The following is a 17,877-nucleotide window of genomic DNA, read 5'->3' on the forward strand; positions in this document are numbered from 1 at the left end:
GACAGACGCCGGAGAACCAATCAGCTTCGCTTCACAAAGCTCCGATGCGCGCAAAGTACGCGAACTGGAGCGCTGCCCGGTCCGCTGTTACAGATATATATCTTTTTTTAAACGTTAATTTCTCAAAATCCACTGGAGCACATATATTGAGACCTAGCAAAGGCACATCGGGCTACCAGTCCCTAATATTTTACCAAGTTTCGTGCAAATCCATTCAGCCGTTCGATTATTATTATTATTTTTTTTTTTGCCCCGCGGGGCCCTTTTAAAACCTCCACATCAAACCTAGGGGGTCAGCGAGGATCTACTATGCCCCCTTATGGTCATTTGCCCCTTCGCTTTGGACTCCTCTTGTCTCTCGATCCTACCGAGAGACAAGATGGCGGCCGCTACGGACTGTTTGGAATGTTGACAGACGCCGGAGAACCAATCAGCTTCGCTTCACAAAGCTCCGTTGCGCGCAAAGTACGCGAACTGGAGCGCTGCCCGGTCCGCTGTTACAGATATATATCTTTTTTTAAACGTTAATTTCTCAAAATCCACTGTAGCACATATATTGAGACCTACAAAAGGCACATCGGGCTACCAGTCCCTACAATTTTGCCAAGTTTCGTGCAAATCCATTCAGCCGTTCGGGCTAAAAGTGAGGCCAACCGCCCTATGGAAAACTCAATGTTAAAAACACGTTTTGGGACCCCCCTTTTTTCTCGGCCCCCCCTTGACGACCCCCCCCCAAATTTTCAAGGGCTGCTCAGAAACAAAATGTGCCATTTTCCTGAAAATTTCAGCCCATTCCGTCCACAAACGCCAAAGTTATTAGACATAGAATTTTCAAAAATCCCATAGAGAAAAAATCCTAACTATATATACCTACTGGCGACCGCCAGTAGGTAATATATATATATATATATATATATATATATATATATATATATATATATATATATATATATACCAAAAATACCTCTCAAAACTCTGATTAGAGAGAGAGCAGGCACTGAAAGTCAGGGGAATAAAACCATTTGAGGAATCAAACACCCCGAAAACAGGAACACACGAGAGACGCATTTCGGCAGTGTCCCTTAAATGAAAATGGGAATCGTTTAAAAAACAAAATGAAACGTTAAAGTTTCATTTTTCAAGAGCAGGCAGTAACATGTTACTGAATCACAATTTGTGCTCTGTACATATGTGAAAGAATTTTTGCTGTTGTGAATCGAGCTGTTACAGACCACAAAAAGGCTTTTGTAGGTATGGATCCAAGTTGATGAAATTCGTAACTAGTTCAGCTCGGTGTATTCTGCTTGGAGAGTAGAAATAAAAGAGATATGCATGAAACGTGCCTCAGGGCTGTTCATAAGATCCAATAACCCATTGCTACAATTAGCCCTCCTCTTTGCCTGTGGACTTTGGCCAAAAAAAGTGTACAGCAGTGAAATATGTATTTTTGTAGTAAAACTTTCGCTACAAACACGATTAAACTTTGTAGGAAAGTATGTTTTTATCATGAGAGCGATATAGTTATTTTATTAGGCCTATAATTTCGGGACCTTGGAGAGTCAGGAAATGGTTAGACTGGAAGGGCCTGTTTCTGATGTGAGCATATATTTTTTGTTTTAGAAAATCTTCCTGTGAAGCTGAACTTCAGGAATTAATGCATCAAATTGACATAATGGTCCACAGCAAAAAAACAGAGTGGGAGCGGAAAGCAAAAGCTCTGGAGGCAAAACTGGAGGTTCAGGATCAGGAAATGAAAAAGGCTCAACGCTCTGTGGAGCAGAAAAGTGAAGAGGTAGGAGACATCATAAACAACTTTCTTTCATACATTTGCTTTTAAGAGCTTTGAAAGGGCAAATATCGTTACTGTTTAAAGCTGATGGAAAGGGTCGCTCATTGGCTGCTTTTCTGTTGAACTTTGTTGGTATCTGCGGAATTCATATGCGATGTATTAATGGAAATACCTAAAGTAATGCAATGAATGGAAAAGAAATTTCAGTGACGTATGAGAAGTACAGCAGAGGAGCAAGAAGTTATATTATGCTGGTGGGTATTTGGAGTGCATTTGTCGACCCGTTGCCATGGCAGCTTCAAAACCCATTAGCTCAACTGGAGTAAAAATAGGCACTTTCTGAGCAATGATAGCACCAAGCGTCATCCCCTCCCATGACATCAACGTCCTCTCCTACGCCAATGAAACATAACTCATTCTCTCCATCACGGACAAGACACCCAGTACGCAGATCAAGTTCATTCCCTGCATGACTGAAATCTTCCACTGAATGATGACCAAGCATCTGAAGCTGAACACCGACAGGACTGAAATCGTGACCTTCAGGAAGAGCACTTCACTGTGAGACTCCACCTAGTGGCCAACAAAGGTAGGACTGACAACACCAAGAACCTTGGGATCGTCATCAACAGCAAATTCAACATGACCACCCAAGTCAAATAGAAACCTCACCAGAAGGCTGGAGACCATTCAGAACTCTGTTAGCAGAATCACACTCAACCTCCCATGCTGTACTCACATTACACCACACCTGAAGAAGCTCAAATGGCTCTCAATACACACACGAGCACAATTTAAGCTCCTCACCCACACTTTCAAGGCACTACATAACACTAGCCCAGCATACCACAACAAATGCACCTGCTTTCATAGACCTTCCAGAACCTCCACTTGTCGGCACACCTACTTGCAGAGATTCCATGCATACGGAAAGCCCGATCCACCCATCGAGCCTTCTCCTACTTCACTTCTAAAACGTGGAATGACCTGTCACTACATATAAGAGCCTCATCCTTACTTCTTGAATTCTGCAAAAAGCTGAAGACCTGGTTTTTCGAGTAGTCCCATTAGGCCCTAGGTTTGGCCCGAATGACACCTGCTGAGCGCCAAGATACCGTCTCGGGTGACAGTGCACTCTGCAAATCTGCATAGCATAGCCTAACATCCCTTGCTTAATATAGGATTTGTAGCAATCACTTAGCATTACCTGTGCACTCCAGAGCCCCATCTCTAACCTGACGAAAGTAATTTGTGCAACCCTGAGAGTGATATGCATCCCTACTCTGGATCAGCTAACAGGGCTCCTGAACTATGCTCCACGATGTATTAACCTAAATATTGAAAATTAACATCCCCTGCCTATAAATATTAGGCCTGTCCATTGTATTCGTTTCATTTCGTTTCAAAAACTTTTATTCGATTAACATATAGTTGAATCATAAAAAGTACATTTATAATCGAATAAACAGTAAAAGAAAACACATATTCATAATACAGTCTATAAAAAGAAATTAATAATTATGATATAATATTTGAAAAAAGAACAGTTACATAGTAATCAAATAACAATGATATAACGACACATCAAAGTAAGGAAGGCCCTATATTGGAACGCAATCTCAAACAGGATTTTAAAAAGAGAGCTACACATTTGGCAACATATGGAGTGTCTAACATCTGGAGAGCCAGGTAGGCTGGACGGTAAGTTCTCAGCCCCATTTTACAGAGAAGTGGGGTAATCCAGCGTTTACAGGTGTGCTCATAATAATGACAAAACAAAATAAGATGGATAGTCGACTGTGTTGATACACCGTCACACGGGCATTTTGTCAAGTCATGTGACCAGTTTTGCACCTTGGGGAAGGTAACAAGGCGGAAAAATGAATTAAAACGAAACCTCGTTAAAACAAATTTTTCATGGTTGGTCAGAAAAAAAGTTAAATAAGGCTGGATACCTGGGGTGGTTTGAGCCATCAGAATATGCACGTTTGTTGGCCTGGAAACTTCATTTAGAAGGCGGAGGTCTCTCAAATTTAATTTCTAATTTCTAATTTAAAACATTTCTAAAGCGCAGCGTACACCTTGCGGTTTCTTGGCGCTAGTAAATAGGATTGGCAACTGAGGGACAAGACAGGAGTGGAAGGAATGAAAAACTAAGCGGGGAAAGCCTGATTGAAGAGGAAGGTTTTTAAATCTTTCCGAAAGGAGAGATACTGGGTAGCAGAGCGGAGATGGTCAGGGAGGGAGTTCCAGAATGTTGGGGCCAAGGTGGAGAAGTTGGCCCCACCCCACTTTTTACGTTTGAAGCGGGGGGTCTGAAGAAGAGATTTAGAGGAGGACCGGAGCTCTCTTGCGGGAACATAGGGTTTTATTAAAGAAGAAATAAAAACGGGGGCAGCGCCCTGACGGGCCTGGAAGACCATGCAGCCCGTCTTAAAAAGGGAACGTTCTTTTACGGGAAGCCAGTGAAGCTCCCTGAGAAGGGGGGTAGAATGGTGATAGCGTGGGAGGCCATACACCAACCGGGCCGCCTGGTTCTGGATCGACTGGAGTCTTCGCAGGCTGTATGCTGGGATGCCATGATAGAGGGCATTGGCATAGTCCAGCCTAGATATCACCAGGGCGGCCATGATAATCTTGAGTGCCTGAGTGGAAAAGAAGCGGGAAACAGAGCGGATGGTGCGGAGAGTGAGAAAACAGGAGGAGACCACGGAGCTAATTTGTGAATGAAGAGTGAGCTGATGATTCATTTTAACACCCAGTGTTTTGACCGTGGTTGAGGGGGAAGGTGCAGGCCCAAGAGAGGGGGGCCAAAAGAGAGAGTTCCAGGGGCTGGATGAACCACCAGTGAGGACCAATTCGGTTTTGTCCGGGTTCAGCTTAAGATGGTTGTGGTTCATCCAGTCCCTGATGAATGTCATAGTGGACTGAAAATTAGAGACCGAAAGGGGAGAGGAGGACAGATCGAAGATGAGCTGGAGATCATCCGCGTAGTTGTACACGGTGACCTCCAGCTGCTGGAGCGCGAAAATAAGAGGAGAGATGTAGAGATTGAAAAGTAAGGGGGAGAGAGAGGAACCCTGGGGAACACCACAAGTGACTGGGAGGGGGGTGGTAGAGAAATTGCCTAGTCGCACTGCCTGGGTGCGGTCCCTCAGAAAGGAGGAGAGCCAAACCAAGGCTGATCCCCCGATTCCGGCCGCCCTGACACGGGACAGTAAGATGGTGTGGTCCACCGTGTCAAAGGCGGCGGATAGATCAAGGAGGACCAGTGCCTGGTATTTGTTATCATCCATACCCTTTCTGAGGTTGTCTAGGACTGAGACCACAACCGATTCGGTTGAGTGCCTGGGACGGAAACCGGCCTGGCAAGATGCCAGCCCCCCATTAGTCTCAATATGGGCGCTGAGTACCGCAGTGGCGTGGCGCTCCATCACCTTGCCCAAAAAGGGCAGCAAGGAGATGGGGCGGTAGTTGGCCAAGATGGAAGGATCCGCGCCAGGTTTCTTCAAGATGGGTACTATAGCGGCTGCCTTTAGCGCAGGGGTAACTACTCCCTGTGCTAGGGAGCTGTTGAGAAAGGCAATGGGGGGTTCAGGGCAGCAGGAGTAAATTTGCTGCAGGATACGTGCCGGACAGACATCCGCCGGAGACCCCGACTTCACTTTGGGGAGGATCGCCAGAAAAGATTCCTGAGTAAGGGGGGGAATGGAGGTGAGGGGGCATTTAACAGGAGGGGAGGGAGGATGGATAAATGCAAGTGAGGGTGGCGGGATGTTGGCCTTAATGGTGACGATTTTGTCCAGAAAATAGGCGTTAAGTTGATCACAAAGAAGCTGGGAGGGAGGGATCTGGGATGAGGTTCGAGCTGAGAATGCCAGGTCATTTACTATGCCAAAAATTGCCCTTGCTTTGTTTTCAGCAGACGCTATTTTAGCAGAGAAGTAGGTAGTCTTTGCGGCGAGGATTGCTATTTTATATTTAGCCAGTGATGTGAGGAAGTGAGTTTTAGATAAAGGACAGTAATTTTTCCTCCATTGCCTCTCCGCCCGTCGGGTGTTCAGTTTAAGCTCTTTCAGGTGGTCGTCAAACCATCTGTTGGAATCTTTAGATCGACAGATGGATATACGACGTAGGGGGGCCATTGAGTCACAGCCACCAGCCAGCCAGGTGTTTATTGCCTTGGCTTGAGAGGTAGATGATAAACCAGATAGGGTGGGAGTGGAGTTTTGAAGCAGAGAGGTCAGGGAGGGAAGATCCAGTCTGTTCCAATTCCGCGCCCAGGTGTTTTTGGCATGCGGAGTTTTTAATACCGGATTACGGGAAATGGAGGAGGAAATGAGGGCATGGTCGGACCAGGGGCAGGGGGAAACTGCCACCGAAGCCACTGGGAGATTTAGGGACCAGACCTGGTCGAGTATGTGGCCATGGGAGTGAGTGGGGACAGTTATATGCGGTGCAAAGTTGAGGGACAGGAGAGATTCTGTGAAGTCTTTTGAGGCCATACACTCATGTGGGTCCGAGGGCCAGTAATTAAAATCACCCAGCACCAAGACCGAGGCGTAGTTGACCACCAAATTGGCCAACAGGTCTTGAAATGCCGGTAGGAACGAAGGCGAAGACTGAGGGGGGCGGTACATTAGGAGACAGGTAATGGGCGGGGAAGATAAGAGAGAACGGACTACCAGAAAGTCAGCAGGGGGAATAGAGGGAAAGGGAAGTGATTGAAAAATCAATTCCGACCGAGCGATTAAGGCGACCCCACCGCCAACCCTGCCTGCTGGACGGTCGGCCCGTAGGGCCACATAGGAGGGGGGTAGGGTAGCCAGGAGAAGAGGGAGAGAGGAATCGCAATACCAGGTTTCGGTCAGGAGCAGTAGGTCAGGTTTCTCTGAATCGAGTAGGACGAACAGCTCGTGATGGTGCTTGACCGCTGACCTGGTGTTGAGTAGGAATACAGACAAAGGCGAAATGATGGGCTGAGGATCGAGTAGGGTGGGACAGGGTGACGGGGGTATATGCAACGGAGGATGTTGCGTCATGGAAGGGGAAGAAGAAGAAGCGAGGCCTAATGAAGAGACGAGCCTGTGGATAGGAGGGGGAAGTGGCCAGTGGCCTTGGAGGGCGATGAGTTCCTTTGAGGAGTAAGACATTATTTTGGCATAGTGTCGTGCCCCCGGCCCCGTCCGAGCGCGGACGGGCGCAGACGGGCTTGCCTTAGGCGCGCCTTCGGCGCGCAAAAGTCGCGCCCGCTGCGCTCGTCCGCTGCGCTTCCTGCCAAGACACATACTTTATGCCAATAGGTGGGAAGGTTGGGGGGGCGTGGCTAGCCGAGGGGGCGTGTCTCGCCTCGCCCTCGGGAATGGCTACTGAAGGAAGGGAGTCGTTACAGCGAGTAGCGCTGTTTGTAGGAAGCCAGAAGTGCAGGTAAGTAGGGATAACAGTTAAAAACACAGTATTAATCACAGAATGCTTTTAAAATTCTTCGTCCCTGCTCCCGGCTATTTTGCCTCGGGAGCCAATCATAAATGCAGCGCCCAAAGCCGGCGCGCTCTATTTGTAGGTTTGGCGGGGGGCGTGGCTAGCCGAGGGGGCGTGTCTCGCCTCGCCCTCGGGAATGGCGACTGAAGGAAGGGAGTCGTTACAGCGAGTAGCGCTGTTTGTAGGAAGCCAGAAGTGCAGGTAAGTAGGGATAACAGTTAAAAACACAGTATTAATCACAGAATGCTTTTAAAATTCTTCGTCCCTGCTCCCGGCTATTTTGCCTCAGGAGCCAATCATAAATGCAGCGCCCAAAGCCGGCGCGCTCTATTTGTAGGTTTGGCGGGGGGCGTGGCTAGCCGAGGGGGCGTGTCTCGCCTCGCCCTCGGGAATGGCGACTGAAGGAAGGGAGTCGTTACAGCGAGTAGCGCTGTTTGTAGGAAGCCAGAAGTGCAGGTAAGTAGGGATAACAGTTAAAAACACAGTATTAATCACAGAATGCTTTTAAAATTCTTCGTCCCTGCTCCCGGCTATTTTGCCTCAGGAGCCAATCATAAATGCAGCGCCCAAAGCCGGCGCGCTCTATTTGTAGGTTTGGCGGGGGGCGTGGCTAGCCGAGGGGGCGTGTCTCGCCTCGCCCTCGGGAATGGCGACTGAAGGAAGGGAGTCGTTACAGCGAGTAGCGCTGTTTGTAGGAAGCCAGAAGTGCAGGTAAGTAGGGATAACAGTTAAAAACACAGTATTAATCACAGAATGCTTTTAAAATTCTTCGTCCCTGCTCCCGGCTATTTTGCCTCAGGAGCCAATCATAAATGCAGCGCCCAAAGCCGGCGCGCTCTATTTGTAGGTTTGGCGGGGGGCGTGGCTAGCCGAGGGGGCGTGTCTCGCCTCGCCCTCGGGAATGGCGACTGAAGGAAGGGAGTCGTTACAGCGAGTAGCGCTGTTTGTAGGAAGCCAGAAGTGCAGGTAAGTAGGGATAACAGTTAAAAACACAGTATTAATCACAGAATGCTTTTAAAATTCTTCGTCCCTGCTCCCGGCTATTTTGCCTCAGGAGCCAATCATAAATGCAGCGCCCAAAGCCGGCGCGCTCTATTTGTAGGTTTGGCGGGGGCGTGGCTAGCCGAGGGGGCGTGTCTCGCCTCGCCCTCGGGAATGGCGACTGAAGGAAGGGAGTCGTTACAGCGAGTAGCGCTGTTTGTAGGAAGCCAGAAGTGCAGGTAAGTAGGGATAACAGTTAAAAACACAGTATTAATCACAGAATGCTTTTAAAAATTCTTCGTCCCTGCTCCCGGCTATTTTGCCTCAGGAGCCAATCATAAATGCAGCGCCCAAAGCCGGCGCGCTCTATTTGTAGGTTTGGCGGGGGGCGTGGCTAGCCGAGGGGGCGTGTCTCGCCTCGCCCTCGGGAATGGCGACTGAAGGAAGGGAGTCGTTACAGCGAGTAGCGCTGTTTGTAGGAAGCCAGAAGTGCAGGTAAGTAGGGATAACAGTTAAAAACACAGTATTAATCACAGAATGCTTTTAAAATTCTTCGTCCCTGCTCCCGGCTATTTTGCCTCAGGAGCCAATCATAAATGCAGCGCCCAAAGCCGGCGCGCTCTATTTGTAGGTTTGGCGGGGGGCGTGGCTAGCCGAGGGGGCGTGTCTCGCCTCGCCCTCGGGAATGGCGACTGAAGGAAGGGAGTCGTTACAGCGAGTAGCGCTGTTTGTAGGAAGCCAGAAGTGCAGGTAAGTAGGGATAACAGTTAAAAACACAGTATTAATCACAGAATGCTTTTAAAATTCTTCGTCCCTGCTCCCGGCTATTTTGCCTCAGGAGCCAATCATAAATGCAGCGCCCAAAGCCGGCGCGCTCTATTTGTAGGTTTGGCGGGGGCGTGGCTAGCCGAGGGGGCGTGTCTCGCCTCGCCCTCGGGAATGGCGACTGAAGGAAGGGAGTCGTTACAGCGAGTAGCGCTGTTTGTAGGAAGCCAGAAGTGCAGGTAAGTAGGGATAACAGTTAAAAACACAGTATTAATCACAGAATGCTTTTAAAAATTCTTCGTCCCTGCTCCCGGCTATTTTGCCTCAGGAGCCAATCATAAATGCGTCAAATGAGTTAAACAGAGAGCTTTCAACGCCTTTCTACTGGTGTCTAGCAGAGTCAATGGCTCAGAAAAATAGGAAATACAATTCATGTCAGATAGAAAGTTAGAAACATATAAAAGCCATGGGATTTTTTTCCATTTCGCCAGGGACAAACAGTCTTGTATTAGGGATCGAGTTAGATGGCATTGGGGTTTGGTCCAAATACGGTGCCATAAAAGAATCGGCTGGCATCTGATATTGTCAGTAATGTAGTCGATACCCAGCTCAATATGGACACCGTAGATTGGAGCACTATGGGGGAGTGCTAATATGTATTTTAGAAACCCATTTTGGACCAGTTGTAGACCGTCAACAGGAGCATAGCCCCAAACTCCAGCGCCGTAGGTTGCTATACTGTGACATTTAGCATGATAGATTTTGAGCAATTCTTTTGGGGCCGGTTTGCCCAGCTTTCTGGAGAATGAGACAAGAGCTGAAGTTGCTCTTTGAAAAAGCATTTTTTTACTAGCAACTCCTGTTTTCCAATCTAACTGGTCATCCATTAAAATGCCTAAATAAGGATATTGCCTAGCACGCTCTAATCTGACCTGATCAATGAAGATAGTTTTAGATTTCTTCACCTTGGGACCAAAATGCATAACATATGTCATGCTCTTATTGACTTTTAGCCCCAGGGAAAGCATAAACAGGCAATATTTATCTAGTTGTTTTTGCAACTGTGTTAGTGTCCTTGCGAAAATAACAGAATCATCCGCGTATAATAAAGCGGGAATTGGACGGCTTTTGATAGATGGTAAGTCCTGGCTTTCCTCCAACACAGCCAGCTCAACCCCGTTGGTATATAGGTTGAACAAGAAGGGGGCCAGGACGCACCCTTGTCTTACTCCTCTAGTTATTGTAAATAAAGATGTTAGTTCACCGCATAGCCCATATCTCACGCATGCGGTAGCTTCAGAATAAAGCTCGCGCAAGAATTTGATAAAAGGGGGATCCACCCCAACATCACTAAGAATGGACCAGAGCTTGGAGTGGATCACGCAGTCGAAAGCGGAGCTAAGGTCGACATACACTACATAGAGGTTGCCGCATTTAGCACCCGCGTATTTACCGATTAAAAGGGTGAGATTTAAGGCCTGTTCAACTGTACCAAGTCCCTCCTGGAACCCATATTGGAGGTCGGTCAGGATGTTATTCTCGGATGCCCAATCCTGGAGACGTTCCAGGATCAGGCGCCCGGCGACCTTCCCCAGGGAATCCAGGAGGGAAATTGGCCTGTAGCAGGCAGGATTATTGCAATCCCCCTTCTTGAAAATAGGTAGTAAAATAGAGGAGGACCAGGAATCTATAAGGCCGATACTCGAGACTGCCGCCATCACCTGGGTGACGACCGGGGACCATAATTCTAGATTGTTAACAAAAATATCTACTGGGACCCCGTCGGGGCCAGGGGCCTTGCCGGATTTAGATGATGATAGCGCATGAGTGACCTCGCCGAGGCCAAAAGATAGTTCGATGGGGTAAACTTGAGGCTTGGCAGAGTCAACGACTCGGATGGCAGTTTTTGTAGTATCGACAGAGGACCCCCCGAAGATGTTTAAAAAATGAGTCACCCACACATCGGCAGGGACTGCCACTTCAAGATGCTGTGGCGCGGTGGCATTAGTTAGAAAAGGAGACTTAACGACACGCCAAAACTGAGAGCTATCTTTATTTAGGCAGCTCTCATGTAGTTGGGCCCATAGGTTTTTCTTTAACTCCTTTTTACAATTTTGTTGGGCAGCTTTATAGATCTTTCTTAATTTAGCTATCTCCATAGGGTTTCTATTGATATTGTGTAGTGCCTTTTTTAAAGCGGATAAAGCTTTGCGACATGCTGTGTCAAACCAACTTAAGGATCCCTGTGCACTGGGTTTGTGATTGCGAAATAATTCGGACCGTATTACTGATAAAATCTCTAAAAAGCTAGTTATAATCAGCTGCGGTGGGGAATCCTCAGCCAAGCAGTTACTAATCCAGGGAAGGGTTTTTGATATAACATTACTACTTATAACTGCCGGGTCTATTTTGGACCACTTCACAGAAAATCCATTTAATTTATCCATAGCCAATGACTGCTGTGTTAATTGGCTATTCCTATTTGGATTCGAGGCACTGGATTCTATGGAAAAAGTAATACTGTTTGGAAAGTGGTCACTAGAAATGTCAGTACCTGTACTAAAGCAATGAAGTTTGCCTTTTAACGCTGAGGAGCATAAGATGAAATCAATAGTACTGAACATGCCCCTACCGTGTAGGTTTCAATTCTACTGGGGGATCCGCTAAATTATTGGCATACTCTAGTTCCATAGTAAAAATGCAATCATTCAAAGCATTGCCCAGAAGTCTATGCGTAAAATGAGTTAGTGGATAGTCATGTTCATCCAGCAGACCACAAATACCTTTCGTATGATTGGCACACAGTGGCACATTAAAATCTCCCCCCCAAACCACATAGCAGACATATGAAGAATGGTTATTACGTTGTTCATTTACAGCAAATAAAATTTCTTTTATAGACTTAACACACTCAATTGGGCAAAGGTTATTATAGAAGTCGATAAAAAGATGCAGCGTACAATTACTGAAAACAACCTTTGTAATTTGAAAGTTCGCAGTGGTATATATAGTAGAGGAGTTAATTATACACAAATTGTTTGAGATATACACCACTAAACCTCCCTTAGATCTGCCGTGTGTAGTTATACTGGCTGGGGAGTGGAACGTTTTGTATCCCTGAATGTGAATAGGGTCTATAGCCCATGTTTCCTGTAGGAAAACTATTTGGTGGGAGGTTACTATGTCCAGCCAAGGTTTAAGTTTTAGTTTAGAACGAAGGCCCGCAACATTCCAGAATATAACAGACAACTGGTGATTGGGAGCAATGGGCTTTGTGGTGTTCATCTTGGGTTGTGAGATTAAAATACCTGACCCGGGAAGAGTACTAGCTAGCGGAAGAACAGAAAGTGTATCCAAGTGGACTTCTTTATTATTAGCAATATACTGGGGTAGTATAGTAGAATTAGTTAAAGCTTCTGGGATTGAAGCTTCTGGGGTGAGTGGTATGCTAGTTGAAAGAGGTGGAGACAAAAAGTAATCAGGGTAGTCTAATGAATAGGACGCTGGAGAGGGTAAGGCAGTGCCGTCCAAGTGACTATCGAGTGATGGTCAATCCACCATCTCCAAGCAGTCAAACCTGTTAGACAGTGGGGCTCCTCTCCATCCATAGGTTGGGGCTACGTCTCTACCCCCAGTGTTTGACCAATCGACCCAATCACGTCTTCTAATCCAGTTACCAACTTGAGTCCAGTTCCATTCTGGAGCAATGTTATAATGCTGGACTGGAGGAGGATAGAAGAAAGAGAGTCTTTTGGTATCAATTCCATCCGGGGTGTATTGTGTTCCCCAAGAGCAGATATGCTCTACAGTATGGGGGTCCTCAAAATTAACGATGACGCAGTCACCCGGGAGGGATTTAAGTTCTTTACCTATCCACGGGACTCTACGAACTGTAGTTATTCTGTTGTCAGAGTAGGGGGGAAGGGGCCTATTAACGGAGAGCCCGTGGAGTACCTTGTTTTTAAGAGACCAGCCTGGTTCCACCGAGTTGACGTTCAACTCGGGGACCCCTGTCATGATGACAACATAGGGAGCCGCTTCTGGGGGAAGATGAGTGGAATGACCACCCTTCCTCCTGGCCTTATAGCTGTTAGTTTGTGTCGCTGGGTTATTAATTTGCTTTGGAGGTGGCATGATAGACTTGGCAGGTGGAGGAGCCAAAGTAGGCAGCAGTGAGGGAATGGTATTCACCTTTGGAAGGGAAGGATTGTGGTGAGCAACCCCTCTAGTCGTGCTAGGTTTTGTTAAAGTGCACATTTGTAAAGCGCACAATCACCCGTAAGGGTCTCTAGGCGCTGGGGGGCCGTCGGGAAGATTAAGCGAGCTATTGCCCAGAGTCACATGGTGCTGGGCTAACCTGCCGCCGGAGCCGGGGATCGGACCGTGGTCCCCAGATTCCAGCGTCAGTCGCCCTGGCCGCGGCGCCACACCTCTCCCTGGATTTGGTGCTAGAGCCCCATCACTGGGCTTTTTGGGTTGGGGATTCTGGGCCGTGCGTTGACCTACTGTGTGGTTGGAGACAGGCGCTGGGATGGTTTTGAACGTTGACGATAGCTCTGCAAGGTGTTTTTCTATTTTTAAAAGAGTAGATTCGAGCGGTTGGAGGTGTGATTTAATTAAAGCCTCCAGCCTAAGTAATAATTGGTTATTTAAACCATGGGAATCGTCATTAATGGCCAAATTGCTGTGGGCACTAAGATTATCTGGTGTGAAGGAAAGGTTAATTGTGACAGGGGGAATAGGATGAATAGGGTTCCCCTCGTCACAAGCAGGGTCAGATAGATTCGGGGTTTGATTATAAGGAGAAGCTGTGGGAATGGGGTACGTTGTTTTTGGGGGTTGTTTACCAGGTTTATTGTTTTGCTGGTAGCTCCCACTACCTTGAGTGTTCTTATTATTCTTGGGTATTGCACCCTCCCTGATACCCCTAATTGTAGTTAGAGTAGGGTCGTCCCTACTTGGGCTAGTGAAAAGGGCCGGTGTCCGATCCAAAGAGGTGGATAACTGAGATGTTTGGAGGGCTGACAGTTCAAGAGAAACTGAGAGGTCCACCGTACCTGGGACTGAAAGAGGATCGACCAGCGGAGTAACGGGTTCTAAGGAGCGAAGAGGGGATTTGGCCGCCGCCAGTAAGCCCAACGAGGAGCGCTTCGCCGCGGTCAGGTCCTGGGAGACCCTCCGCTCCAATAGAAGTACGCCTTGATTGATTGCGTCATTGGCTTTAGCAATGAACTGGTCAATAGGACCAGTAGTTTGAGCAGCACGGAGCGCCTTATTACTCCTGGTCCCTCTAGGTGACATAATTCATAGAGGGATTACACAGTAAAATCTAGAACGAATGAATAGACTGTATAAAAATATATACAAATATACAAAAGTCAATGGGGTGGCCCAGTCCAGTCTTACCCGGTCTTGAACGGGCTTAAACGGGCCCGCCCTTGGCCCGGGCTTAGCTCCGCGCGCGTCCCGCGTGCGCGGGGTGAGTGCTCTCTAAATAAGGAAGGAGCAGGAGGGGGCGGGAAGAGGACCAGCTGCGGCCGATCAGCGCCGCTGTGCACCCTGGTCCTCGCAGTCCCGCCTCTGTCCGTGTACAGGGAAAAGATGGTCAGGGCAGAGTTTCCAGGGCCTCAGACGGCCAGGCGGGTCCCAGGGATCAAATCAGCACCAGAGTTCTGCAACCACGAGCGGCGCCCACGCAGCGGGTGCCGCGAGGCGTGGCGTTGTGGCCGGCAAAGTCGACGAGGCAGAGTCCGCAGTTGCGTGGTCCAAGTAAGGCACAGAAATGATTTCCCATTGTATTCATATATTTAGAGCAGCCACTCACACCCCTTGCTGTGTTAATGGTTAGCTTCTTGTCATCTTAAAGTACTGTGTGTTAACCCCGTCGAGTTTTGGTGAGAGCGCTTTTTCAAACTAACTTCTAAAGCTATCCTGAGTACAACCCCTTTAAGGATCCACATTACCTGCCGAGACGTTTGTTGCTGATTGGCGGCCTCCACCCCCTCAACACATGTGCATCATTATCTATCACTATCTAGGGGTAAACTACTACTTATTCCAGGCTTCACCAACGAGTAGCTCAGGAGCTATAAGATAGCTCTCCAATTATATGTAAGTAACTCTCCTGTTTTAAGCCCAGCCAACTAAATGAGAGGCTTTTGTTTAGTTGATTAAATATGTTTATCAACATTAAAAAAGTATGTAGTTGAGATGAAATTAGGTGTATTTCTGTCCCTCGTAATTTCAAAAAACATATTTAAAGCTGTTTTTTGAATGATAGTGTTGGGGGGATATGTTACTTTCATTATAATCTGGTTGTTATGTAGAGGCATTCAAATTGACAAAATCTTTTTACATTACTGTTGGCTACTGAGGAGATCATTGCAGGTAATCTTGCATAAGTTGGCTACCAATGTCATTATGCCTGATGCAGTGGTCATTATTACAACACTAATAATATCAGTGCAGTGGATGGTTTGAGAGGTTGGAGACCCCTGATAATTCATTACAAAAAAACACGTTAGGGGCCTACCATAGTGTCTTAGACCCTGACATTTTACGACTTTTGGAATAGGATATGAAGTGTGCCTTAGCACAGGAACATTGTTAGACAAAATAACTCTGCCTTGATGTATCTTTCTCTCGTCAGAATGATTCCTAGGACTAGAACTGTATTCGTTAAGTTTACTGTTCCTTTCAACAAAAGTAACAGAATCGCACCATTAATTAGGGAAGAGCAGACTCTGTGTTGATGTGAATTGTGATGGAGTTCCCACAAAATCAAAACAAGGTAGTGCTTAAAAAACAAAATCAGGTTTCTGTGAGCAGTCCTGGCTTCCGTCTCAGAAAGTGTGAATAAATTCAAGAAATAAACCACATAAAATTCCCAAACCCATTCAGTAAAAAGTAGGAAACTTAATTCATTGAAATCTAGCCAAAACAAGAACATCTGTCAGGGGAGTTTCTAAAGAGTATGTACAAAATGTTGTGATGCTGAATATTGACTACAGAATGTTGTGTAGACACTTATATCATAGATAGAATATCAAAGGACAAATGGCAAAATATCGAAATGTCATTAATATCCATAGATATGTTATACCTAACTTCACATCTATGTACCTCGACGATATGTAGATCTTCAAGGTAAATACGAACATAGAGATAGAGTTAACATTAGTAATCTATACTTCCCTATATGCACACTTTACTATCGATATTTTGTTCCTCAATATGTTGTTCATGATATTAGTCTGTACTCGATGTTCCATTGTACAATCGTTCAAAAACGCTCATTGCAGTTAGTTGGGACCAAAATCGATTGGAAGTAATAGAGCATTATAAAGAAAAGCCACTAGATGTCAGTCTGGTACCAAAAACAAATAATATGTTGCTGGGAGAACGGTGGCTGAGCCAGTGTTCTTTTCGGCTGGTGCACACGTTTTTCATTGAAATGAAGCAAACTGCTTCCTTGGTTATGCACATTGTTCGAGCAAAGAAGAAGGGGAAGGGGTATTCCGTGCCGCCAAATCCATCTTCAACAACAGGAGCGTTGCTGCATGAGAATACTCACTGCAGGTTACCAGCTCTCAGTTAGTGGGGTGCTCACACTTCTGCCCACTTTCGAGCTGGGTACCTACACCTGGAGGCTGGGGGGCAGTGCTTAACTTGTAAAAAAAAGAAGTGCTGGGGCCCTATTAGGAAGCCACCACAATTTGCACAACAGATTGCCACTGTATTTACACAACTACTAAACATAACACAGCTACAAGTTGACAATTCAGACTGATTGCGACCGCAAAGATTTAAGACTGGCTTGGGTGTCAGGTATTAGGTGTTTTTAATGTATATTGAATAAAAAATAAAAAATAGTTGTTCTTCTCATCTTTAAATTACACAAACAGCGCCACCGTGTGGCAGCTGTCATAAGTGCAGGTTCCCGCAAATAAAGGTCGACCGGTGCTGAACGCCGGAAACCACTGGCTCAAATTAAGCACTGGGGTGGGGGGGTCACACAAGCTTAGCAGCACAGCTGACTGAGCAGTCCACTCTTCTGTGGGTCAGCACAGCCTGGCTACCATGAAGAAGAAGGGCAAGTCCAGGCATTCCTCACTGTCCCATCGGGTGTAGCGGCACAACCAGTTCTGGGAAGAGAAGAGCCCAGTGAAAGCTAGGAGAAGGGCTGCTGGCGAATTCATCCTGTCATTCTGACAGGGACAAAACCAAAGCCGGCCCAAATTTTGCTTCCAAAGATTCCTTGTGAGCCTTCTTACCCCTTACCCAAATTTGAGAAGCGTTCTCTCAGTCTTTTGTTAGCTATGGTCTCTCGGGAGGCCAGCGCCACAGACTGTGGCGGAGCTTTTAAGCTCTGGTGAACTAAGGGAGAGACAGATTTCCCTCCCTCCTTTCCGATGCAATAGAGATCATACCACCCCAGTCCCTTCTTTTTCAGGTTTTAAGATATATAGCAGGCTTCCCACCCTCATATTAGCGTGCAGCAGTGGTTGGTGTAAGGCTCAGACTCTATCTTGGCTTCGTTTCCACTCTGGACCCACCCAGATTTTTCTTTACTTCATTTATTTACAGGGAAGAATATCTAATGTCATTACTGGGACACTCCTGTCAGATGGCTCCCTGGGAATATCTAAGTCTTCCCACAGACCCTCCTCTCATAATCAGGGCCTCCCCTTACATTCCAAGATTCATTTTTGGCTCACCCTCATCACCCATCTATTGAATCCTCCTGAGTGTGAAGACCCAGGATTTCAGAAGAGAGCTTTGCATCAAAGGTCTCTCTCCACTGGATCAGGCTTGTGGAAAGCCATTCTTCTGGTGTGTGACCTAGAAAGGTGAATTAATCG

General features: G+C 46.8%; 1 protein-coding gene across 1 annotated transcript in view; it reads left to right on the forward strand.

Moving 5' to 3' along the window:
• Nucleotides 1-17,877, forward strand: part of DEUP1 (deuterosome assembly protein 1) — a 444,549-nt gene that overhangs the window by 51,571 nt on the left and 375,101 nt on the right. The window contains 1 exon segment of the mRNA XM_078658866.1: nt 1,621-1,792. Within this exon segment, the coding sequence (XP_078514992.1) occupies nt 1,621-1,792 (172 nt within the window).

Source organism: Lissotriton helveticus, chromosome 8 (genome assembly GCF_964261635.1).
Source record: "Lissotriton helveticus chromosome 8, aLisHel1.1, whole genome shotgun sequence".
In the NCBI taxonomy this organism is placed as follows: domain Eukaryota; kingdom Metazoa; phylum Chordata; class Amphibia; order Caudata; family Salamandridae; genus Lissotriton; species Lissotriton helveticus.